This window comes from Perna viridis, chromosome 10 (assembly GCF_037379345.1).
Source record: "Perna viridis isolate PV_CMFRI_1.1 ecotype Kerala chromosome 10, ASM3737934v1, whole genome shotgun sequence".
NCBI classification, from domain to species: Eukaryota; Metazoa; Mollusca; class Bivalvia; order Mytilida; family Mytilidae; genus Perna; species Perna viridis.
This window is the reverse complement of record NC_142454.1, coordinates 35596881-35621824: the sequence shown is the minus strand read 5'-3', so window position 1 is coordinate 35621824 and position 24944 is coordinate 35596881. Positions and strand designations below refer to the sequence as shown.

Sequence of the window (24944 nt, the reverse complement as noted above, 5' to 3'; positions counted from 1 at the left end):
AACCTCCCATTACATGTAGTAAAATATGTCTGAATAACCAAGGACTGCAAACTTTGAAATGATATATTGCTTTTACAAAAATGCTACTTGGTTATAATAGCAACTAAGGTATTCAAACTTTGATTATGGACTCTCTTACACTTTGGAAGTTCTCAATATTACAAGAAAAAATATGTGGAACTGTGCAGTTTGGTTTAAAATTACCAGAATGATTGAACATAATATTTTCTAGACTTACAGTAATCCTAGAATGGTAAAAATGGTGAAATAGATATATTGTTACTAAAGTGGCACAATAAAAAGACTGTCAGTAAAGTGGCACAATAAATAGACTGTTACTAAAGTGGTACAATAAATAGATTGTCAGTAAAGTGAGCACAATAAATAGACTGTCAGTAAAGTGGCACAATAAAAAGACCGTTACTAAAGTGGCACAATAAAAAGACCGTTACTAAAGTGGCACAGCTTATATATATACTGCCATCAAAGTGCCATAACTAATAAATATACTGCCATCAAAATGGTGCAATAACAATATACTGTTGCATAAGTTAATAATATGTAAAAGTAGTGACAATAAATATTTAATCCTGCACGAGTAAACCATGTAAAACATAACACATCTAACAAAAGAGTTGCACAATTTGTTTTCTTTTAAACAAAATTTCTGCTGTTTTCCATTTCTTATAATCCCACTTAATCTGATCCGGTAAGTCTGGTTCCAAGTCATGCTCCCTTAGAAACTCTACAATAAACTCTCCGTCATTACCATTACCATTTTCTAGACTTACAGTAATTCTAGAATGGTAAAAATGGTGAAATAGATATATTGTTGCTAAAGTGGCACAATAAAAAGACTGTCAGTAAAGTGGAACAATAGATAGACGGTCAGTAAAAGTGGCACAATAAATAGACCATTACTAAAGTGGCACAATAAATAGACCATTACTAAAGTGGTACAATAAATAGATTGTCAGTAAAGTGGCACAATAAATAGACCGATACTAAAGTGGCACAATAAATAGACTGTCAGTAAAGTGGCACAATAAATAGACCGATACTAAAGTGGCACAATAAATAGACTGTCAGTAAAGTGGCACAATAAATAGACCGATACTAAAGTGGCACAATAAATAGACTGTCAGTAAAGTGGCATGATAAACAAGACTGTTCGTAAAGTGGCTCAATAAAAAGACTGTTACTAAAGTGGCACAATAAATAGACTGTCAGTAAAGTGGCACAATAAAAAGACCGTTATTAAAGTGGCACAGCTTATATATATACTGCCATCAAAGTGCCATAACTAATAAATATACTGCCATCAAAATGGTGCAATCAAAATATACTGTTACCACAGTTGCATAAGTTAATAATATGTAAAATTAGTGACAACAAATATTTAATCCTGCATGAGTAAACCATGTAAAAAATAACACATCTAACAAAAGAGTTACACAATTTGTTTTCTTTTAAACAAAATTTCTGCTGTTTTCCATTTCTTATAATCCCACTTAATCTCATCCGGTAAGTCTGGTTCAAAGTCATGCTCCCTTAGAAACTCTACAATAAACTCTCCATCATTACCATCAGCATCTGACTGGTGATGTACGAATTCTAAAAGAATTGCCTCAACCTTTACCTGGTGGAAAAATTCAAGTGCACCTTTAAGAACAAAATGTTCATACTTGTATACATCAATTTTCATAACAACTTGATCAAAATTAAATATTTCTGTAAGATCATTTAGTGTTATAGCATGAACTTGCTCTTTAGTTATTTTCTTTACAATATAAGTTACGCCCATGTTCCGCTCCTCTGACTCCAGGGAAACCTCACTTTGTTTGTCCGCCAGTGCATTATGTATAATTGTCATTTTATCAGACACACCAGCTGCTTTCATAGAAGCACACATTCTTTTAACACTTGATTTCAGACACTCTATGGCAACCACCCTATAACCAAGAGCCGCAATGCTTAAAGAGAATGACCCAATGTATGCGCCTAGGTCCAGGAATACTGCATTTGGATACTTTTCCATATAATTTATTATTTTCTCAACATTGTAATGTTCATAATGACCAGTATGTATTAAATCAAAAGAGATGCATTCATCTACGTTAGCTGGATAGACATAAATTGGAATATTGAACGTGTTCTGTAGATGGGTCAGAATGAAATCTGGCTCAATAATGCCATCGCATATGTCCTCATCAACAACCCAAGTATGTGTGTTCCTGTGTATAACTTTACCTTTGGTGTCATCCGCATTCGACAATGCCCCTGCAACCCTATTCTTGTAATAATAGTCTGGTTTGCGTTTTCCTAATGAGCAGAACACAAATATACAAAACAAAACTATGCAGGCAAGCAATAAATTTGACACAGATGTTGCTGACAAGAGTCGTCTCGAATACAAACCCATTATAAACCATGCAGATGTGCTTTACAGGTGATTTTTACTTGCAACATTTTCAGTCAGTCCCTCGAAATATTTATAAATGATATATCATGCACGATGTAGTATTAAACTTCAACAGTCCTGAGCGTCATTCTGATACCCCATAGATCTCCCATTTAAAAGTCGTGTAACTTTCAATATTAGCGTTGTTTAAGCAAGCAGAAAACTGTTTCTATAGAATACCTAAGCTATATTAATATAATTAGCGTTGAAATTTCTGTGTCGCAATGAATTTTCTAAACATATTTTCGACACAAGCCACAATATAATAATCGAAGAATCATTTGTATCTTTCTGTCATTATATTTGATTATCTTATAGTGGGATGCATGCTATGGTGACAGACACGCAGAGTCAACGCAAACTGTGTGGAAGTAGCTACATGTTTTAATTAAATAACGATTATTGTCATCTGTATAGAAGGTGTATGACGAAGAATGTTGACATAATCGTATTACTTACTTATAGTCTACAAAATCACAACTCGGTACACCCTTCTAGCATATACCACCTATCCTAAAACAGACTTGCTAGTGAGGTACATACGGTCGAGGCAGGATCGGATCCAGGATTTCAGGTTAGGGACGTAAATGGAATTAAATGCCGAGAAAATCAAGTAAGAAATGTTATGGGTAAGCTTCCGTGAAAAACCAATATATCATGGGGGAAATATTCCCTTTTTATGGCGCGTGTCCGCCAAGCACGCCTGCGCCTTCCAGATTTCACAGATTTCAAGTCAAAATGAATACATGTATTTCTATTGTAAACTCTAAAAGAGGAAATAGATAACATACCAAACCAAATTATCAAAATTCATTACCAGAAAGTATAATAAAAATCCATCAAGAAGTGTCAATAATACATGAGGTGTGCGTATATAAAAAATGATTGTCCCTACGTAAATGGAAACCGTGAAGTCATTCGATCAAGAACTTGATACGAAGGGACGCAATTACATTGCCTTAACCTTTTCCTAAATGGCTTGAACACTCTATTAATTGTTTTTTTTTTTTTTTTGTTTTTTTTTTTTTTGGTCGGGATTAATGTTCATTTTATACGCCTGCTTTTCGTACTATAACTCAAAAACCCTTGCAACAATATCTATGAGACTTTGGTGAATTATTCCTTTATATTGATGTGACCTCCTATTCCTTTTTGTTGATTTTTAATTTTACGATACAGGTTTCCCATATGCAAAAATAACTTGAAAACACCTCAAGCCCTTTTCCTGATACTGTGTTGAATCGCTAATTTTTATTAGTTTAAGCTCCTTTTTATGTATATATATTCTGTGTTAAGTATTTAATCACAATCAAAATTCAGAGCTGTACTACCAAACTTGAATTTTTCCCCATCTGTTCAGGGTTGTTCTGTTGGCGTATTTACTTGCGCTCCACGAAACATTTCATTCTGAATTACCTGCAACTTCAACTGAATAAAAACAAAAGTGAAAAATAAACAATGAACAATGTAGCACAATGCAATCTCATAACCAATGCAAAAACGATCTCCTCTCACACAAATAGTTGTTATCGATACTACCATATAAAGATGCCATTTGTCCAATGCTTCTTTTTGCTCTTTTGTGTCCTTAAGGTCTTCCTTTAAACGTTAATTGTGATACTTGTTGGAAAGTTTTTTTGGCAATTTCCATTTAGACTTGAGAGCATACAGTGTACAAAGAAAAAAAGATGATAAAATGGATGATACGAGACCTGTATGTGATGTGAGCACAGCATTTGCAACACCTATCACCATATTGGGTTACATTCTTCCGTCGTTTTTACGGGATTAGGCAATTCAGCCCGTACCAGCAAGTTCATAAAGCCGTACTGGAGACTCTGAAGAGATCTTAGTAGGGCAGTTTCGGGCCTTTTCAATTAATTTCCAAATGTGTGTGGATAATGCGAGAGCTGTTCTTATGAGAACACGTACAAGGATGTATTGCAGCAATCTGATTCGAGGAATATACTTTACTTTTTACAATGCACTATATGAAAGAGGATAGTCATATAAATCATAGACTATGTAGTAATATAAAGTCCACGCAAGAGTATTTTTTTTTTTTTAAATTATTATAATTACATGGAAAATCTTTCCATTGATATTGCTAGCACCATTCTTCATAATTTTCCAATTACACTCATTCCGCTTTCCCCTGAGTTCAAAATCTTTCATTGCTCCAATGACCATAAACTTGTTCTTCGTGGTTTTGAGGGAAATCTGTACTATTTCTATATGTCCATACTAGTTACCATGATATGAATTATCTACAAATTAAAAATTACCCCATTTTCACTCACCTCTTTTGTTATATGACCATTTTTGTTGTCATCCTTCTACCAGTCAGTTTTTTCAACCTTTATTTCACCTTTGTAAATATACATTTCCCTGAAGGAGTAAGCAGCTTGTGTTTATTGTTGGTCAGTTGTACCATGTACTACTTATTAAATTTTGTATGTATCTGTACTGTACTAGGGGCAATAATGAGATCCTATATATATGATAATGGATGATAATAATATTTTGAGTTATTTACTCCATAGTACATACATAGAAAAATATTACAATTGCTTGAACTTTATATACCTACTTTATGTGGCACCTGTTATTTTACTTCTTGGTAATGACATCCATGAACACCCTGGACCTGAGAATTCTACAATCCAGGCTTGTAACCTATATATTGTTAATTTAAATGTTAACTCTGACCTCATAAAACTGACCTCATTCATACTGAACTAGTTTATCGTGATATTATATGCATTACTGAATCTAAGCTTGATAACACTGTTAAAAGTGAGGATACATGTATAGAGAATTATCTCAATCCTGAACCTTTCCGAAGGGATAGAAATTATGGTAGGGGTGGAGGTATTATATTTTATGTGAAGATAACTCTCCTAGTTAATCGTCGTTCGGACTTAAATATACCAGAAATTGTATCTGTATGTGCTGAATGTTATTCTGGTAATAGAAAATCTTTACTTATGTGTTTTTACAGACCTCCAAACGCAAGGTCCTTATCTTGGGATCATCTAGAAAACATTTTTGTTCAAATTGTATTGATTCTGAGTTTGATAATGCAATTATAGTTGGAGATGTTAATGTGGATCTAATCGCCATTTGTAATAATCATAAATTATCAAGAGTTTGTGAACGACTTGGTTTGACAAACGTTATTTCAGAATTACTCCCACTTCTTCCAATCTCATCGATCCTATTGTTAACAACTTAGCCATAGTCAAAGATAGTTATGTCTTGACGAACTTTTGTAGTGACCATTGTCCAACTGTTATAGAATTAAATTTTACTATTCCACGTGAAAAATCTTACACTAAAATTGTATATGCTTATGACAATGGTGATAATGAATCCATTAATCAGCACTTGCAAGATGTTGATTGGGAGGGTAGATTTGAAGGGATAAATGATATCAATTTTATTAACGATAATATTACTGGGGAGATAAATCATACTTTGAATACTTTCATCCCACAAAAGACGATTCGTATCCGACCAAAAGATAAGCCATGGATCAATAATGATATAAAATGTAAAATGAGAAAAAGGAATCATCTTCACAAAAAGGCTAAAAGTAGAAATCTTGCAAGTGACTGGGAAAACTTCAGGAAACTGAGAAATGAAGTTATCGATATGGTAAGAGATGCCAAAAAGATGTATATCATTAATTTACAAACTTCTCTTGTCAACAAATCAGTTCCTCCAGCTAAATTGTGGCGCATTGCCAAAAGTGTTATAAAATTAAAGAATGTAAATAATGTCAAGACTCCTATTAAGTCAAATGGTGATATTTTCTATCATCCTGTAGATAAAGCATGTGCTATTAATGATTATTTTGCATCTGTATCTACTCTGGAGACGGAACCCGATTTACCAAATATTCCATCACTTTCGCCCTGTGAGCGCTCGCATAGAGTAGTGACCGAACAGGAAGTGATAGACCAGTTCAAGATACTTAATATAACTAAGCCAGGTGGTCCAGATAACCTGCCACCAAAACTATTAAAAACCATTTTCCGGCCATTGGTAAAACCCCTTACAATACTATTTAACAAAAATCTATATTACAGCGTTGTGCCTAGTGGTTGGTAGATGGCAAATGTTACTGCAATTTATAAAGATAAAGGTGGTGGTGGGAGTGCTAGTAACTACAGACCCATATCTGTTACTAACTGTTTTGGTAAGATGTTGGAGAAAATAGTTTTAAGCACCTTCATAACTACATTTGCCGAAATAATTTTTGACAGATCATCAATCTGGATTCCGTCAGAAGGATTCAACCGTGAATCAACTATTGATTATTTATGACAATATTATGAAAAATTTGGATGACGGAAAGGACGTTCGATTTACATGTTGTGATGTTTCCAAGGCGTTCAATCAAGTCTGGCATTCCGGTCTTCCATATAAACTGCGAAAATATGGCATAAAAAATAACTTGTTGGGTTGGTTTCGAAGTTATTTATCCGATAGAAAGCAATGCGATGTGCATGGATGGATACCATTCAACTTGGAAATCTATCAATGTTGGTGTACCGCAGGGATCCATTTTAGGACCTTACCTATTTTTATTGTTTGTCAATGATATTGTAGATGTCTATAATAAAATAAAGCTATTTGCAGATGACACTTCATTATACTGTATCGTTGATAATCAAGAAATAGCTGCCGAATCACTTAACTCTGACCTTGATAGTTTATATATATATGGTCTACGGATTGGGGAGTTACGTTTAACTCAAATAAGACAAAGTCCATGCTATTTACAAGAAACTATATGATGATATTCCGACATTATACTTGAATGGTGACGCCTTAGAAAATACACAGGTTCATAAACACCTTGGTTTGAATCTTAATTCGAAGGGTATATGAAGAGACCATATTAACGATATCTACTCGAAAGCCTGTGCTCGGTTGAACGTCTTGAGGATGCTCAAACACAGCCTTGATCGCGATTCTCTAGAGAAGCTTTATATCGGGTTCGTGAGACCCATTTTGGAATATGGTAATCTCGTATGGGACAATTGCACTAACCAAGAATCGGATCTAATTGAATCGGTGCAGTGCGGGGCTGCTAGGATAGTGACTGGCTTGCGAAGAGGCACATCTAGATTAAAACTTCATAATGAACTGGGATGGGATTCACTCAAGGAAAGGCGCAGAAAACAAAAACTTATATTTGTGTATAAAGCCTTGAGTGGACTTCTTCCCAGTTACATATCTGAACATGTTATATCATGCATACATATTGAGGAAAAATATCCTATCAGAAACCCACGATTCTTCAATATTCCTAGATCCAATACTCAGTCATACAAGAACAGTTTTTTCCCGAGTGGTTTGGCTCTATGGAATGATTTGGACCATGTGTTTCAAAACGTGCCGTCACTTTCATTATTTAAGAAAAAACTTTAATATAAATATAAAGAAACCTCCCAGTCACTATTCGGTGGGCCCTCGTAAACTGAACATTATTTTATCTCAACTTCGCAATGAACTTAACAATCTAAACCATCATCTTATTCGTTCACACTTGTCGGAACTCGGAGTGTGCATGAGGTGAAAATATTGAGAATGCTTATCACTATTTTTATGTATGTCCCCTTTATACCAAAGAGCGTGCGATATTACTAGATGATCTCAGGAACTATATTGATTGATTCCCCATTCTTGATTTCCTTTTATGTGGTTCGGATGATCTGTCTCAGGAGGAGAACACACACATCGCAACTACTGTTTTACAATATATATCAGACACAAAACGATTTGATTAATAGACTTCAGTCTTATGATCAGATTCCATTAATGTATAACCTATAATAATACTAAAGGTTCGCTTTTTGTATTTATAATATACTTGGTATTGTTGTTCCACATTCTACCGGCTGTTGTTCCTACAACCTTTACGTTCTTCTTTAATGTAACTTAGAATAATCATATATTTCTTCAAAACTATGAATATAATATCAAACATCCAAAATTTATAAAATCATTTAAAAGTTCTAGATTTTATCATTTCGATAAACTACAATTATTGTTCACTTGTCCAGAAAAAAATAAAATCCTGTTAAATTTTAGCAATATCTAAAACTAAGTATATGCCTGGTGGAATACATAATATATGCTGTTTTATACAATTATGCTTAAATTCGTTTATACTGTAATTCAACATGACGGTCGACCAATGGTTCATTCAATGTATAATACATTGTAACATTATAAAATTTACATAATCCATTTCCTAAAATATGTGTAGCTTAAAATTATGTTTGAGAATTTCCCTTTTAGTGCATTGTTGGTCGATCGTGCTGTTTAAACAATTATTATTAATATTTGATATTATATACTTTATGGTCCATCTTGTTTCGGGAGAGATGTGTATATGCATAGCCTGTTATCCAATCCCTTTGATTTACTCTAAGTCATTAAAATATTTGAAATTGAAATTGATATTTTGCAACACCTATTACCACATTGGGTTACATTCTTCCGTCGTTTTTATGGGTTTAGCCAATTCAGCCCGTACCAGCAAGTTCATAAAGCCGTACTGGAGCCTCCGATGAGATCTTAGTAGGGTAGTTTCGGGCCTTTTCAATTAATTTCAAATGTGTGTGGATAATGCGAGAGCTGTTCTTATAAGTGAGAACACGTACAATGATGTATTGCAGCAATCTGATTGGAGGAATATACTAACTTTTTATAATGCACTATATGAAAGAGGATAATCATATGAATCAGGGACTATGTAGTAATACAAAGTCCCTGCAAAAGTATTATATAGATCAAAGGAAAGTTCTACGTGATGTCATCACTTACCTATGATTTAGTTTTGGTTGGCAAAAGAATTCACTGAGTGGCATGGGGCAGCATTAAAGCATCATGACTGTTTAATTTTTCGAGATAATTGAAAAATTCTTTTTGGTTCCTTAAATTGCAAATAAAACTCTTTTTATCCATGGAATTTTTAATTAATACTCAGTAATTAGACTATATATGAGTATATAAAATTATAATAATTAATACTTTTATTTGAAAATAAAGATTTACATATAATTATCATTACCAGTTTATATTTCAAGTTATAGACGGTTATGAATTCACATACAAAATATAATTATTTTATCTAAACGAAACGAATATAAATCAATTATTATTATTAACTTTTGAAAATTGGGATTTCAATTGTGAAATTGTCAACTGTTTATAAGTTGTTTATTTGGCAACCAATTGACACATAATAATATGCAAATAAGTGATATGACATGGCCACGGGCACGCGGACATCACTAATATATAAAACTGGCGAACTCTCCTATAGTTGTAACTCTACATGTTGACATACTCCCAAACAGTTCGAGCGGGGAAACGCTCTCGGACCACGTGGGGTCTGGGAGTATGCCATAGCGTCAACACAGCAGCCCAGCAGCTAGTATAGTACATATAGGTATCCCGAAGGCTGGGCTCCGCTACCTTCTACTAATAACTGGCATTACTAACAGAATCCCCGAAAGAGGCGGTCGTGCGAGATCCACAGCACGTATTAGTCAGTATAATGACGGAGTGCGGAAATTTGAAGATAGATTGATAGGATAGTCAAGACCGTAAAAGCCCCCAATCACATCACCTATTTTTGTCTACTTTGAAATCCTTGATAGATCCATTTATCTCTTATTTTACTTTTTCTGATATATGGACATGCCAGGTTTATAGAAATAATTTGTAGTAGGAATTTATCTTAACTATTCGTACTATAAAATGACAAGCACAATTTGAAAAAATACGGGAAAATTCTGGAATCTCAACAACTAATTTAAGACACTTCTATTTTTAGTTGAATCAATAGGGTAGCTGTCAAAGGATACGAGGAAATCTGCTTCAAACACAATGTAATATGTGCATTATTTTACCAAAGTTTCTTAAAATGTATCTTGTTCCAATCATTTTGCTCAAGGGTTTTAGTCTTATTTTATCATTTGTGTGATGTATTGGTAAACAAAACTCCTTTGTTGATGTTATGATATGGTCCTTTATTTCCGAAAACGAGGTATGACGGATATGACGTAACAATGTTATGTCAATAAATAGGAGAACACCTTTTTGCCAAATCATTGCACCGTCTTTTAACACATACCGATAAAAAGCAATGGAATTTCCTGATCTAGGAGCAAGTTGTCACGATAGTTCATGTAAACAGCTTGGTAAGTTCCAGTGAAATATAAAAAAACGGAGATTTATCGATTACTAAAACTTATTTACAGGCAAATTTTTCCTTGTGGTGAAACCACAACAAATGTTTGAAATGTCAAACTACTCAACTCAAGCAATATACTAGATATACTAGTCTGTCTGGTAACTAAAGCTATTTTTCTCACTTCGTGGAGTATGGATGATCGGAATTCCAACCTCTTAAGTTGTACTAGTAATGTAAAATGTGAAGTAATGTCAGCATCTTGTATTATACATGTGATCTGGGATTGTTCGAACTTTTAACACACTGTGACTGACACAGACGATTGGGTCTTTTAGAACATCTCATATATTCCCATTAGTAAAGAAATTAATATGGGGTAGGCATTGCCTAATTTAGCGAGCACCATGATTTTTACCATACTTGTACTGTCTGTGTGAGACTAGTAAAAATAATAAAGGACATTACAAAAGGGGGGTGGGGCAGGTCAACCCGGATGAAAATGTTTGCTTTGCATAGTCAATATTTTTGTTTATATCTCAGCAGCAAGTGAAATCAATATTTTCATTTGAAAATATGCCTTGCTAATTAATGAGGAAGTTTTTTTCGATGAATAACTCCAGAAATTTTTTACCCCAAAATTCCAACCCCATACCCCCTTTTCCCTCTCTCAAAAATGGTTGATAACTTTGCAGCACTTCGCAATACTTTACATATTTTATCCCTTAAGGGCATCTCTAGCAACATACTTTTCAGTTTTGGCCCGTCAGATCAATCTGTACAGGTACTGGAAATGTACATTTCTTCTCGGATAGTAGGAATATTTTCAGTGATTTAGCTAGCGCTCGCCATTGACGAATGATTTTCGAAAGTGGCGAATTTTTCTCGTGCATGATTCGTCACTTGATATTTCACTCCCCCCCAAAAAAAAATTGGTAAAAAAGCTTCTGATGTTCCCATGACCCCATAATTGACAACTTCATTACCTTTCCCAAGCCAATTAGGGTTTTACAATAAACAATCATGACCAATGTTTTGATTGCGTCACCTTTGATCACACCTTGCTTGATCACCTGGTTGAGGCTAATTATCCAGGCAAACAAATTAATTAACGGTAACGATTTGTTTGTTGAGCACTGTGACACATTCTCAAAGTACTCAAAGTGTCATCATATGTATTTAAAATGGAAAAATGTTTGGATTTTTCAATCACAGTTCGAATCGCAACTATGTCCGCCATTACGAACTATTTTAGTTCGTCCTCACATGACAACGTACCTAAAGGTCAAAAGTCTAAAAATAAGTCAACTACTACAAATAGTCGCAGTGATCGACTATTAAAGTCAAAATTTAAACCAGAGTGGTCAAAGATATTTCCATGCATATATAAGAAGGGGCGATGTACTGCCGTGACTGCCAAGATGCTGGACTTACCAATACATTTTCTATCGGATGCAACGCATTCCTGAAAGATAATATACAGAAGCACATCAACACTGCTGATCATAAACGGGCAGTCCAGACCAAATCTATGGAGCAAGGAGTGACTTCAGCCAATAAAACACACGAGTCAGATGTTACTAGCGCACTCAAAAACATATACTGGTTGATGAGCAACAACTTACCCAACTCAATGTACATCCAAGTGAATGACCTTCTGATACATCATGTATGTGGTAGTTTATATGAAGTTATATTATTTTTTAATAAAATAAAAAGATATATGAAGTAAACGTACATGAGACAAAAACACGAAAAAATGTGTAATTGAAAGAAATATGCACATATATAGTATATAGTATGAAGTAAATGTACCTGAAACAATGTATCTAAAAATTATCTAGCAATATCTGATTCAAGAAAGGAAAGACAAAATCATTTAAATTTCAATTTATAAATGATGAAAACAGGAAAACAACTTAATGTAAAGTAAATGTATATGAGACACTTACAGGAAATGGCAATTTTTTTATGTTTTTGTTGAAATTTTAACGTTTTTCAAAAGACAATATCTTATGTTTTGTTTTCTTTTGCAGAATGTGGAACGTGTTACCAACATTCAGAAGGCAAAGAATGCCAAATACACAAGTCCAGATGCCATATCAGACTTCCAAGAAGCTTTAGTTAGTGTAGTTGATGAAGAAATAAAATCTGATTTGAAAAACTTTACGTTCTTTAGTGTAATGTTAGACATGTCTACGGAAAAGACTTTTGATTTATGTTAGATATTTGAAAAATGGACGAAGTGTAACAAGATTTTTATCTGTCATTGAACTGTCTTCTGGAAATAAACATGTTATTATTTATAATATAGTTGTTATAAGTATATGTATATACATGCATGCTGATAAATTTGCGACGCGAAATGAAAAAAAAACGGTATTGAGATTTAGTCTTACGCAAAAGTGACTAATGGGTTGAAAATCCTGGCTAAATCCCTGATTTTACACATATTATGTGATGTAAACGAAATTCAGATGATAGCTGCAAATTCCAAAGAAGAAAATGATTGCCTTTTCTATTTTAGAAAAGCTATGCTTCAATTTGGATAATATAATCGGAGTTTTATTTTTTTCCAAGGCGGATTAGGTTCTTGACAACAGCAACAGTTGAACAATGAAGATACATGCACATGTTTCTCGAACTCTTTAAAAACATCCTATTCACTTCTTTCATTTATTAAAAAAAATAAAGACTCGAAAACTATAAGAAAAGATGAATTTATTTTTTTACTGAAAACTAATCTGAACCTATGTACTTTTATTTGTTTGGTTTAAGGAAGCGATGAATTTTCTCCGTAAGGACAGTTACTTTTTGTTACTTCCAGGACATGACTTTTTTTTCGTCAGTATATTGGGGAACCTTAAGGGAAATTTAGATAGTACATATAATAAACGTAGAGATCACACCGCTTTGCGGTGCTCGCTATCAATGAAGTCTTTATTTGAACACTGATCTCTTTCCTCCATAGGCAAAGCCTAATATATTTTTATGACACTATGCCTGGGAGGAGTAAGTTTGTAATTCCTTAAGTTTGTTTACATAAAACGTTAAAATTCAGTCCAAATCTTTCATAGCTATCTATCACTTATTACATATTGAATCTTCTACACTATCTTTTGAAAATCATTTTTTGTCTTTGAAATACTCATTGGTTCATTTTAATGTTTGAAAAAACGGATTGTCAACTTACATGTACAGTACTTCAAAATGATGCCAAAGTAAGGGAATATATAAAGAGAAAAGGTATGGTGTATATGTCAGAGACAACAACCCCACCAGGATGAAAAATGAACATTTACCAATCAATACTTACCTTTAACAAAAAATTATTGACATAGTAAAATTATCTTCATGTTTAACATTTATTTGGTTTATTTTCTAGATTTCCTGCCAATGAAATGTGATTCCTGTGGACAAATTTTCTGGTGAGGCATTGAGATTTGATTGTAAACTAGTAATTTTATCATTGAAAATGCTACTCGCAATAAATATTTGATTTACTATGATCATATGTTCTTTTTGAGTTGAAATATATAAGTGCCAAGTTCAATTGGGACGTGTTCTCATGCAGTCATGGTTAAGTATCACAAATTTATTTCTTGATGTTTTATCCTATAATTTGTAAAGTAATGATATCCACATAAGATTATAATATAATAGGTACTCAGTAAGTTTAATGTACTTACATTTTTACAATTTTGTATTTCAGTCGAGACCATATTCATTACAGTTCACATAACTGTCCCGAGGCATACAAAAAGGTAATATTTATCAATAAATGATAAAAGTCATATAAAATTATAAACACAAGATAAAAGATATCATCAGCATTTAGGTATTCCTGATTGAGCAACATTCTAGCTCCATTTTCACTGAAGCCCCTAAAAATTTGTAATAGTACTACTGTATTGTAACAAGATTTGACATTGTGTGTTTATTAAGGATAACCAAGTTCCAGTATGTTCCTTCAGTTAATTGATTTTGACATTGTGTATTATAGGATAACCAAGTTCCAGTATGTTCCGTCAGTTAATTGATTTTGACATTGTATATTATAGGATAACCAAATTCCAGTATGTCACATATGTTAGATGATTTAAACATTGTGTGTTTTAAGGTTCAGCTCAAGTCAATATCTAGGACATTCCTTAATGAACTGTTTTCATTCAGTTTTATTAAGACATTGAATTTTGCATTGATACATTGTTAAATGCATCTTTCTTTAAATGTATTTAACACACAAGCACTGGTCAAACTTATTAAAAAATGTTTTATAACTTCTACTTGTGTACATAACATTAACAACAAAAGTGTAAACAACATATTTGAACTTAAATAAATCTACAGCTGTCAAAAACAAGATTTGAAGTTTAAAATTCATATAGTCCTGTTCCTAAATGTATTATGCAGTGCAAGCTAGCATTTAATACTGGCTTGCACTGCATAATATATTTAGGAACAGGACCATTAATAATATTCTTGAAAAAAATTGCCATTTCTTTAAATTTAGATGAATTCATATATTTTATGCCATGATTCAGCTAAATACCAACACCAATTAACATAAAATATTTATTTTTTTTAATCAAATCTGGCAATTTGTCACAAATTTTTGCTTGCACTGCACTGGATATGTAGGCATATATGGTAGAATACTGTGTAAAGAAGCATTAAGCAAAGCTTTCAGGAATGTAATAATTGCATAATTAACATCTGGACTAAAATTATCTTGACATTAAATATTCTAGATTTTGACTTCAGCAGAACCGTAAGATAACCAAGTTCCAGCATGCCTCATCTCTGCTAAACATGATTTTGACACTGTATTTTAGGACAACCAAGTTCCAGTGTGTCCCCTATGTAACAACCCAATCACAGTAAAGAAAGGAGAATCTCCTGATATAATTGTAGGGCGGCATATTGATAATGATTGTCAGTCAGATTTAGCCAAAAAAAGAAGGAAGGTATGATTTTTTAATGTAACTGACAGATAAAATTCATGAAAAAAAATGATCTCTGAGAGTGTTTAACACAGCCCCCTCCTTCATTCCCTTCAGAAAATATGAGAAACTATTTTATTCAAAACTTTGTAGATACTTCTCTGTTAAGTTTAATACTAACACTGAAGTGCTTACTTGAACAAGGAAGAGTTAACTACTAAAGTATTTTGCCGTAATTTTAATAAAAATGTATAATTTTTATAGTTCAGTGAGATTAAGTGTCTTTCCTTTTCAAGTTTATGTTACTGTATTCTATTTTTCTGGCTTGATCAATGCATCTTTCACTTTTGGCAGATTTTAGTGAAATAAAAAAGGTGACTAAAAATATTAAAATGAAGTTGATTTCGTCATGACAATATATAATCACCAGTGCTTAAACAAAAAGGAAATTTGAACCATTGCTGCACATATTTTAACTCAATAATTGTTTAACAAAATGTAAATACAGATGTTAACACAGACACTTACATCTAAAGGAAATGTATCAAGATTTAAAAATATTGGTGTGTTTACATGGAGTTGAATCATTCAATTTTTTAAAAGGTTTTAATTGTATATTGGTTATTTTTAAAACAGCACCATAATTGCACTGGATACAACCTGATTAAAAGCTTTAAAAGCTTGTGGTATATACTGATCATAGTGTTTGTCCATTCATCAGTCTGCACCTTTTTCATTAGTTTCTTTATTTATTACCACAGCCACTTGATATTTTGACAGAAAATTCATATAGGTATGACGAATCATGGAATTGAAGCACTCGAGTGATAGCAACTTCCTGTTTAATGAATTATTTTGGTTTCGGGGGAGGGGGGGGTCCTTTAATGAGCTTTGCTCACAGTTTTCTGTTATCACTACGTATCCTGAAAAGTATCCTTATTAATTTCATTTTCATTTCAGATTTACACAAACAGATGTTCATTTAAGGGATGTAAACAGAAAGAGGTTTGTATACTTATAATGTTTTAAAGCAGTCTAATACATTTATAACATGTATCTTTATATGTTATTTTAGTTAATTAGTTTTTGCAAAATATGTTGTGCTCCATTTATTTCTGAATGTTGGCACAAAATCTTAATTTAAAAAAATAAATGTGATGAAAAAATAAATAATGAAAATCTGAACTATTATTTGTTAATAAAACACAGATCAGTTATCTGTTTTCTTTCTTTCTTTTTTTTTTTTTGATTTGATGTATTTTTTTATTACTTCAGATTTTATAATTCCTATTATGTGTTCATCCTAATAAAGGAGTAAATTCACTAACTCTTGTTTCAGACTTACTATTTTCACAAAGTTTCAACTTACTATTTGAAATTTTCTAATTGCCTTTTTTAAAGCTAAAATATTATCTGAATACTAATATACAGAAAATACAAGCTATTGGGTCATAATTTAGTCACAAGGAGGGTACAAAACACTACTTCCACAAAGTTTTCAAGAAATTTTCACAAAAATGAGAGGATTAGGGGTATATTTTTTAATCCAAAAATATAGAGCGCAGGCTATGAACAACACAATCTTTTGTCAGAAGTTGTGATAGTATAGAAGGCTATTTTCGTATAAATATCAAAGAGTTCGACAAATGCGCTCTATATTTTCTACATAAAAATGTCTCATTAAATAAGCTGTTTTAACAAAATTCGACTTTATTTTCTGATTTTGCTTTATTTTCATCTACAATTTTAGTGAAACACGGGCATTAACAGCCATGAAACTTTGTTTTTAAAGGAAGGCATATATTCAAATAGTAAATTATACAATTATCAAATTTATTTGAAACATTTTAGTTTTTGGGGCTGATTTTGACATTTTCTGAACATACTCCTTTGAATTTTTACTTTACAGTTGATACCAGTAAATTGTGATAAATGTCACAAGAACTTTTGTTTGAAACACAGACATGAATTGGATCACGATTGTAAAGGATACGTAGATAGTGGCAAGGGTGTTTCAAGAGCAGCGTAAGTAATCTAAGGAGGTGGCAGGGGTGTTTCAAGAGCAGCATAAGTAATCCAAGGAGATGGCAGGGGTGTTTCAAGAGCAGCGTAAGTAATCCAAGGAGGTGGCAGGGGTATTTCAAGAGCAGTGTAAGTAATCCAAGGAGGTGGCAGGGGTGTTTCAAGAGCAGCATAAGTAATCCAAGGAAGTGGCAGGGATGCACAAGTATTTTAACTAGTAAGACATTGTAAAAGAGACAAAGTGAAATTAATAAGAACGGTTTACAGCTTTTACTTTACGAGTATATTTCTATTGTTTTGGAACCTGGATGAATGATTTTGGAGTAAATTACAGAAACAGTGATTATGTCTTTAGTAAAATTTTATGGTATATAAAAAGATGGTGTTAAAATTGATAAATACTTTGCAAGATATGATTGTTGGCACAATTTTTCACTATAAATTTTTAGATAATCCTTTATACAGTTGAAACTGATGATTAATTTTGTTATGAAATGTTTTAAATGTAAGCATTTTATGGAACAGAGATTGGTTTAAATGAGTTATATGTTCAGTGTAACCACAAGTGCTCTTACAATGTAGTTAAGCCTTTAAAGGCTTCCAAACAATGCCCCAAGAATTATTTTTTTTTGAGATTCTATATTTTTATACCCCCATACTCATGGAATCACCTTGTTCCAATGTATGTAGCAATTATCTCTGTTTGCAATTGTTGGATTTATTTCAAATTTGGTAGGTTTCATTTATAAAGACAGATATATATTGTAAGTGATTTTGGATACTGTCTGATATCAACCTCTTGTTTCATGGGACTCTGTCATTTTCACTCCATGTATATGGAATAATAAAATTTTTGTCTCAAACATTTTTGCTGCCACTGTATGCATTAATCTAAATGTGGCATATGTTGTAAGTGATTTTGGTTGCTTTCAAATATGAACACACTGTATGAGAAACTACATTTCTCTGCCTGTTTACTCGGTGTCACGGTTAAAAAGAAATTAGACATGGGAATAAAACTGATTGTTACAGGAAAATTGTATTCTTTGTTATACAAACATTCATTGTGTTACCAGGTAATTATGAGAGCACCTTTATTTGATATTGGATTATTTATTGGTGAATGTGATGATTTTTTTTTTTTCAGCGCTGCAGCTTTAAACAGAGCCAGTACTTCCAGTCAACCACAACCTGCTCAACCAAAGCTTACAAATCAGGGGAAACGACAGACTACCATGCTAGGATATATAGGCAAAGATTTGGAGAGGTAATTACATTCTACAATTAGGGGCTTCTGAGGAGGTGAATATCCAAAATTGTCAACCCGAACTACAGTTATTTCCCTGAGGGCTTTAGCTCGAGGGGAATAACCTTAGTGAGGTTGACAGTTTTGGATATTCACCAAATTAGAGTGCTGTAATTTTTAGTACACCGAACAAAGGACTGACAAAAAATGCATGGTTATTCACCTGCTCTTGTATTTTTGATGGATTATTGACCTGCTTTTGTATTTTTGATGGGTTATTCACCAGTGAATAATAGGGTTATTCAATGATGGCATGGATTTTGGGGGTTATTCAACCTTTCTTGGGATTAAAACAAAAAATATCCAAATTAATCTATGTCACATGATTATTTTTCATCCAATAGAATTAATCCTTTAGTATGTATTCTACAATATTTCAGATACTCCTCATACATGTAACATCATTAATGCTTTGGTCATGTGTCCATTGTCAGCAGACCATTGGAAGGACATATGTGTCCATTGTCAGCAGAATGTTGGAATGACATATATGTCGTCAAAATTTAACAAATTAAAATGTTTACATAAATTTTACATGCTGGTGTACTGTACCAATAGAACATACTATTTTTATGTTCCCTGTGTGTTATAGCTTTTACACAGAAACAATATTGAGCTAATGTAATGATCTTTCTCCTGAAATTTAAGTTTTGTTATAGTGTTTATTTCTTGTGTAAAGACATAATTTAGTCATATTTGTACTTTAGAGAAAGAAGAGAAAGACAATCACAACAATCAGGAAACCTTAGACAACAAACTGCTCAAGCGGGAATGGTATGTAATGAATACTTATTGGAGTTTTGTTATTTTATAATCAAATGCTGATTTACTGTCCTGTGAAAACATTTTTCAATAATAATTGGTGTTCTAATGTCAAAGAGTGTATACTCTTGTATAGACATGAAAAAGTCCTATTAAGTCAGTATATACCATCATCCAGATTGCAGATTGCTCTCCCTTTACCATAGTGAAGAAGACAGATTATATTTTAGAAGTACTTCATTGATTTGTCTTTTTTCTACTAGCAGTTTATTTTCCTTGCTTTCAGTAGCATGAAGAAAGTGAAAATAGATGGAAGCAAATAATTTTCTTAATTAATAGAATATATATTTGAGAAAGTGTTCGATGCAAAATGAAATGGCCACAAAATTGGATCAACATCTTATATTGTGACGTTCAGTCCAAGTACTACTTAAATAAGTTATTGAGTTTTTCATGTTTATTTGGTTCTCATCTAAAACAAAGCTGCTGAATAGTGAAAAGTGTTACTGCTACTGAGAATACCCATGGTATCACCAAACTGATATTGTTAAAGAGGCATACATCTGTAGACATTTGTTTTTATGATGTAGATAACCAATGGTCACATAATCATAAAACAAAACAAAAACTACTTATTTCCAGTAAGAAGACAGGTATTTTGTAAATATGTTACATGAGAATTTATCATTACAGACTGAAGATGAAGCATTAGCCCATGCAATACAGATGTCTATGCAGGAATCTCAAGGCCAGCCACCTGCTCAACAAAAACCGTAAGTGTCAGTCATGAAAGAATTATCAAAGTTCTTATAATATTGTAGAGTAGAATGGTTATTACAATGTGTGGAATATAGAGACATTTTGGAAAATTGGTAGTTGGTTGATTTTAAGTAAAGAATTATAGAACCCATTAGTACCTGGTTACTGTTTTCAGCATGTTTTTCTAAGTTGGTCCACTATTAGATTCATGTTGATTCCAATCAGGAAGTATTGAATAGACAGCGTCAAAATTATTTAAACCCCCTGCAAACATAGTTTGTGGGGTATATAGGTTTTATACTGTCCATCTGTCTGTTCAAACTATGTTATGTATCATGCAATAAAAACATTTAAAAATTTGGGGTAAAATGATCATGAAACAATGACTCCAGCAATTAAGTTCTGATCAAAATAAAACTCTGTATCTACTATGACACAATGGTTACTGACAATACAATGATTTACAGACTGACAAGACAAGAACAAGAAGATTTGATGTTAGCTCAAGCAATAGCTGCCAGTCAACAGGAAGCTTCCCGTAACCAACAGAGACAACAGGTTAGTTTATCAGATGTCCTGCTTTGGAATTGACAACATAAATCATATTCAATTATTTAATTTTAACATCAGTTAGTTGTTGGTAATATTTTGTATGGCTTTCTAAGGAGGGTTAGTCCACAAAGTTAATTTCTTTAAACTTGCAAATTTTTCGTTAATACATGTATACAATTATTCAAAAGATATATAGAATGAAAATCATGATCAGTAACCATGTGAGATTTAAAAGGGTAGTCGGGGACATTAAAACCCCTTCTAGTCAAAACCACCACAACGCTACTGAAAAATTTCCTAAAAATCAGCATCATTTTTGACATTTATCTTATACAACCTTACTTATAAACTTAACTACCAATTTCTGTTTCAACTAAGGTATGTAAGTCTCGTCATGTGACCCGGTGATTTCACGAGATTGGGTCCTAGTCTACCATTCAAAAGCATGGAGACTTGTCATTTAGAGAGCGTTGAGATCAGTGTTGTGGGCAAAACATCTTTTCTTGTAAAAAAATACCCATAAAAAAATAACAAATATCTTTCTACATGAAAGAAAAAAACATTAAATAGAAGATTTTACATTGTTATACAGCGTTTCGAGTACCCGGAAGTAAACAATAAAGTGCAGATCAGTCTTTGGTTTTCAATACGTTCTACGTTGTAAATTTCAGTAAAGAAAATGAAACTAGAACGAGATTTACATACCCTATCAAGACATACTTTAAAACAATAAGTTGTTAGATTTTGTAAAAAAAAAAGATAGTAAAAATAGTACATACATCTGTTTTAAATGGTTATTTTGACCTTCCTTTAAGCAGGCTTTAACAACTCCAGCATAACAGAAGAATGAAGACATAACTTTTCTCTTGTAGCAACAGGCTCAAAGTAACAAGACATCATGTAGTATGTCATGACGACAGAAATTATTAAGTTTGTAAATCAAGTTGTCACAAAACGATAGAATCAGTGGAAGAAGTAAAACAAGAGAGATCTAACTGCTGAGGAACCATGGTAAAACTAGAACTCCGTGGAAGAAGTAAGCCTGTAAAACAAGAGAGAATTGCTGAGGAACCATGGTAGAACTAGAACTCGGTGCTTATTGTCTTATTATTATCTTATGTGATTGCATGTCCACTATTATTGAATTTTGAAAAAATAAATACTGACATATACTTTCTATAATTAGTTCACATCTATTTGATTGTGATGTGCTTGCACAATTTTTTCGTAAGATGAAAGAAATCTCTACGGTCGTTTATATGATATTAAAGGACTGCTAGTAAATTATTTTATTATTTCATGTGAAGTGGTTTTTCAGTTCTGACATATGTTATAGAGTAACTGTTTAAATGTGAGAATGTTGATCATCCTTTTATATAATCATGGTTAAAGGACATAGTTTTATCCTGTTTTTATGAAGTATGTTGTGTTTTAAACATCATTATTTATAATAAAAGTTGAAAACAAGAACTATTATTCATTGAGTTGTCAAGATATAAGTTCTACCCCTTAGGTTTTGTCACTTAAATTTTTCACAACCATCCATTTGAGCTATTTGATATTTGGTAAGCAGTTCGATAGATTGCACCTTGTGTTAGCATTTAAGATTGATTTGGTTGCACCATTTAGTATAAGAAAGAAATCCTTTACATCAACTTCCTTTTTGTTGCGCTTTTGAGATGTCATATTTTTTTGTGGCAAAAATCTCTCAATTTCTTATTGAAATGATTTGAAATAAGAATTGAAAATTTGTGTGTTTGAAATTAGTACTGAAATTAATGAGAACATTTTCAAATTTGGTCTGAAGCTTCAGTATGATTGATTGTGTTGTATGTTATATCCACCTCCTGTTGTATGTTCCTTTAAATTTTAGGGATTGTGGGGGGACCATGTCCTATTAACACCTTTCTTACACTGTAAAACTTGTCTAAACTAAACCCTAAATATACCAGTTACCCGTGTAAACCAGACATCTTCTGAAATTTCTTCACATTAAGTTGCAGTACTTTTGAACCTCAGTATACAAAACACATGCCTTTACCAATCAAATTCTTCAGTACTAAAGGGGTTCGATTTTAACAGGTTTTGCTGTAGTTTTTGATTGGCCAATCTCAATGGGAAGTTGGATTTTATAGCAATGAATTTTTTTCATTATAACTATAAACTCATGCTGCAAGCAGCAACATTAGTAAAAGAACAATAGGTTTTGCTTGGAGATGATCAGTCTCATTTTTTCCTTTTTATTCACCAGTCTAAGACGGGGCATATTATGGTATACCATTGTCCATCCGTCTATCCATCAACACTTCACACAATAACGCTTTCACCAACTTTTATGAAACTTTGGTGTATTGTTCATATCTGTTGATGTAAGCTTCTTTTCGTTTTTTATAAATTTCAGATTTTTTGTTTTCCGTGTTATGAATTTCTATACTAAAAAAAGGGGCATTTTCAAGTTTTTGTACAATAACTCAAAAATACTTATACCTAATTTTATGAAACTTGGTGAATTATTCATATCTATTGATGTAAGCTTCCTTTCGGTTTTCATAAATATCAGATTTTTCGTTTTTCGTGTTATGAATTTCTATACTAAAAAAAGGGGCATTTTCAAGTTTTTGTACAATAACTCAAAAATACTGATACCTACTTTTATGAAACTTAGGTGAATTGTCTATATCTATTGATGTAAGCTCCCTTTAGGTTTTTTATAAATTTAAGATTTTTCATTTCTGTTTTATGAATTTTTATACCTAAAAAGGGGGATTTTCAAGTTTTTTGCACGATAACTCAAAATCACTTTAACTTTTATGAAACTTTGTTGAATTGTTCATATCTATTGAAGTGAGCTCCCTTCCAATTTGTATAAATGTATATGCCTTAATAAATATAAAAGGTACTTGGTAACCTTATCAAAAAAGTGTTTTGAACAAGATGGAAATGTATGGGTGAAAAATCAATACAACTATTTTAGTTAAACTTGAGGAAGCCTTGATAGTGCCAATTTTTTTGTACATTTTTTATTTACTTTTTTTTTGGGAGGGAGGGTATTTGACAGGGCTCACAATATTTCTAGTTATCATATAAATTCATTAAAAGCATAAGGACAATTTAAAAGGGTAACCGGCGTATCATGCACTTAAGTGCAGCTCTTTATTGTAAACCTATTAGTGAATGTGATGTGAATTCGGCATTAGCTGAAGGAAGGCTGTGTGAAGGAGATCTATAGATTCTCCTTCAGTCTCATGGGGATTACAAGATATAGTTAATTTTTAGATTTCAACCTACAAGCTTCAGCGAGTGGAGAAATCTTGCAATCCCCAAGAAAATACTGTCAGGAAATTAAGTTAGGGCAAAAATTATTGAAATGATGACTGTTGGACTTCAGCATTTTTAAGCAAATCTTGGGTTTGATCCTTTGTCAGCAACTCTGCTTTAAGGACTTGTAGAGTTGTTAAGAAACTTTGTGGCATGTTAAATTACTATATTGGGGTGTGCATATTGTTAGTTTACGTTTGCGCAAAAGTTGTAGAAATGACTGCTGTTGGACTTGGGCGTTTTTTCAGCAAATCTTGGGTCTGATGCACTGTCTGTAACTTGCAGGATTGTAATAAAACTCAATGGAGTGTTAGACCACCATAGGGATGTGTGCATATTGTCAGGAATTTGTATTGAAAATTTTGAGTCGTATTCTGTTGTTGTGTTGCCAACAACAAAAAAATAGTATGGATTTCTGTTTGGAGTTGTGTGTTTTAGAATGGTAGCAAAATTGTATGTCAAAAGTGCTCAGTCTATCCCTATAAAAATTGTGAATCATGTGTTGACATTGTTCCCCAAATGTTTAACAGGCTGTGGGGGTTTTAGTACAGTTAGGGACAAGGTCCAGTGTTTTCTACAAAAATTATAGAAATGAGGGGTTGTTAAGGA

General features: G+C 32.6%; 2 protein-coding genes and 1 long non-coding RNA gene across 5 annotated transcripts; 2 read left to right on the top strand and 1 right to left on the bottom strand.

The window, feature by feature from the left end:
• Window positions 1-4511: 4511 nt before the first annotated feature.
• LOC148605584 (uncharacterized) lies at window positions 4512-14578 on the bottom strand. The gene is made up of 3 exons (XR_015916134.1): window positions 14363-14578; window positions 5052-5137; window positions 4512-4728 (listed from the first exon to the last, which is right to left on the bottom strand). It is a non-coding gene; the product is annotated as an uncharacterized LOC148605584 (long non-coding RNA).
• On the top strand, window positions 10532-22487 carry LOC148605583 (AN1-type zinc finger protein 2A-like). 3 transcript variants are annotated; one of them, XM_088550326.1, is made up of 11 exons: window positions 10532-10683; window positions 14059-14101; window positions 14386-14437; window positions 15509-15640; window positions 16577-16621; window positions 17526-17641; window positions 18786-18905; window positions 19652-19718; window positions 20400-20479; window positions 20933-21023; window positions 21890-22487. In XM_088550326.1, exons 1-11 carry the CDS (start codon window positions 10629-10631, stop codon window positions 21929-21931), a joined length of 843 nt encoding a protein of 280 aa, XP_088406452.1. In that variant the 5' UTR covers window positions 10532-10628; the 3' UTR covers window positions 21932-22487. The 3 variants fall into 3 exon arrangements, with proteins under 3 accessions (XP_088406452.1, XP_088406456.1, XP_088406453.1); XM_088550330.1 differs by having other exon boundaries at window positions 21836-22487; XM_088550327.1 differs by having other exon boundaries at window positions 21833-22487.
• Window positions 10677-14035, top strand: LOC148605585 (uncharacterized). The gene is made up of 2 exons (XM_088550334.1): window positions 10677-12342; window positions 12710-14035. Exons 1-2 carry the CDS (start codon window positions 12073-12075, stop codon window positions 12896-12898), a joined length of 459 nt encoding a protein of 152 aa, XP_088406460.1. The 5' UTR covers window positions 10677-12072; the 3' UTR covers window positions 12899-14035.
• Window positions 22488-24944: the final 2457 nt, after the last annotated feature.

Coding starts and splice junctions, on each gene's coding strand:
- LOC148605585 (XM_088550334.1), top strand. CDS start 12,073: ATGTACTGCCGTGACTGCCAAGATGCTGGACTTACCAATACATTTTCT. Junction 12,343..12,709: donor ATGACCTTCTGATACATCAT/GTATGTGGTAGT, acceptor TTTCTTTTGCAG/AATGTGGAACGTGTTACCAA.
- LOC148605583 (XM_088550326.1), top strand. CDS start 10,629: ATGGAATTTCCTGATCTAGGAGCAAGTTGTCACGATAGTTCATGTAAA. Junction 15,641..16,576: donor TAGCCAAAAAAAGAAGGAAG/GTATGATTTTTT, acceptor TTTTCATTTCAG/ATTTACACAAACAGATGTTC. Junction 19,719..20,399: donor AAACTGCTCAAGCGGGAATG/GTATGTAATGAA, acceptor TTATCATTACAG/ACTGAAGATGAAGCATTAGC.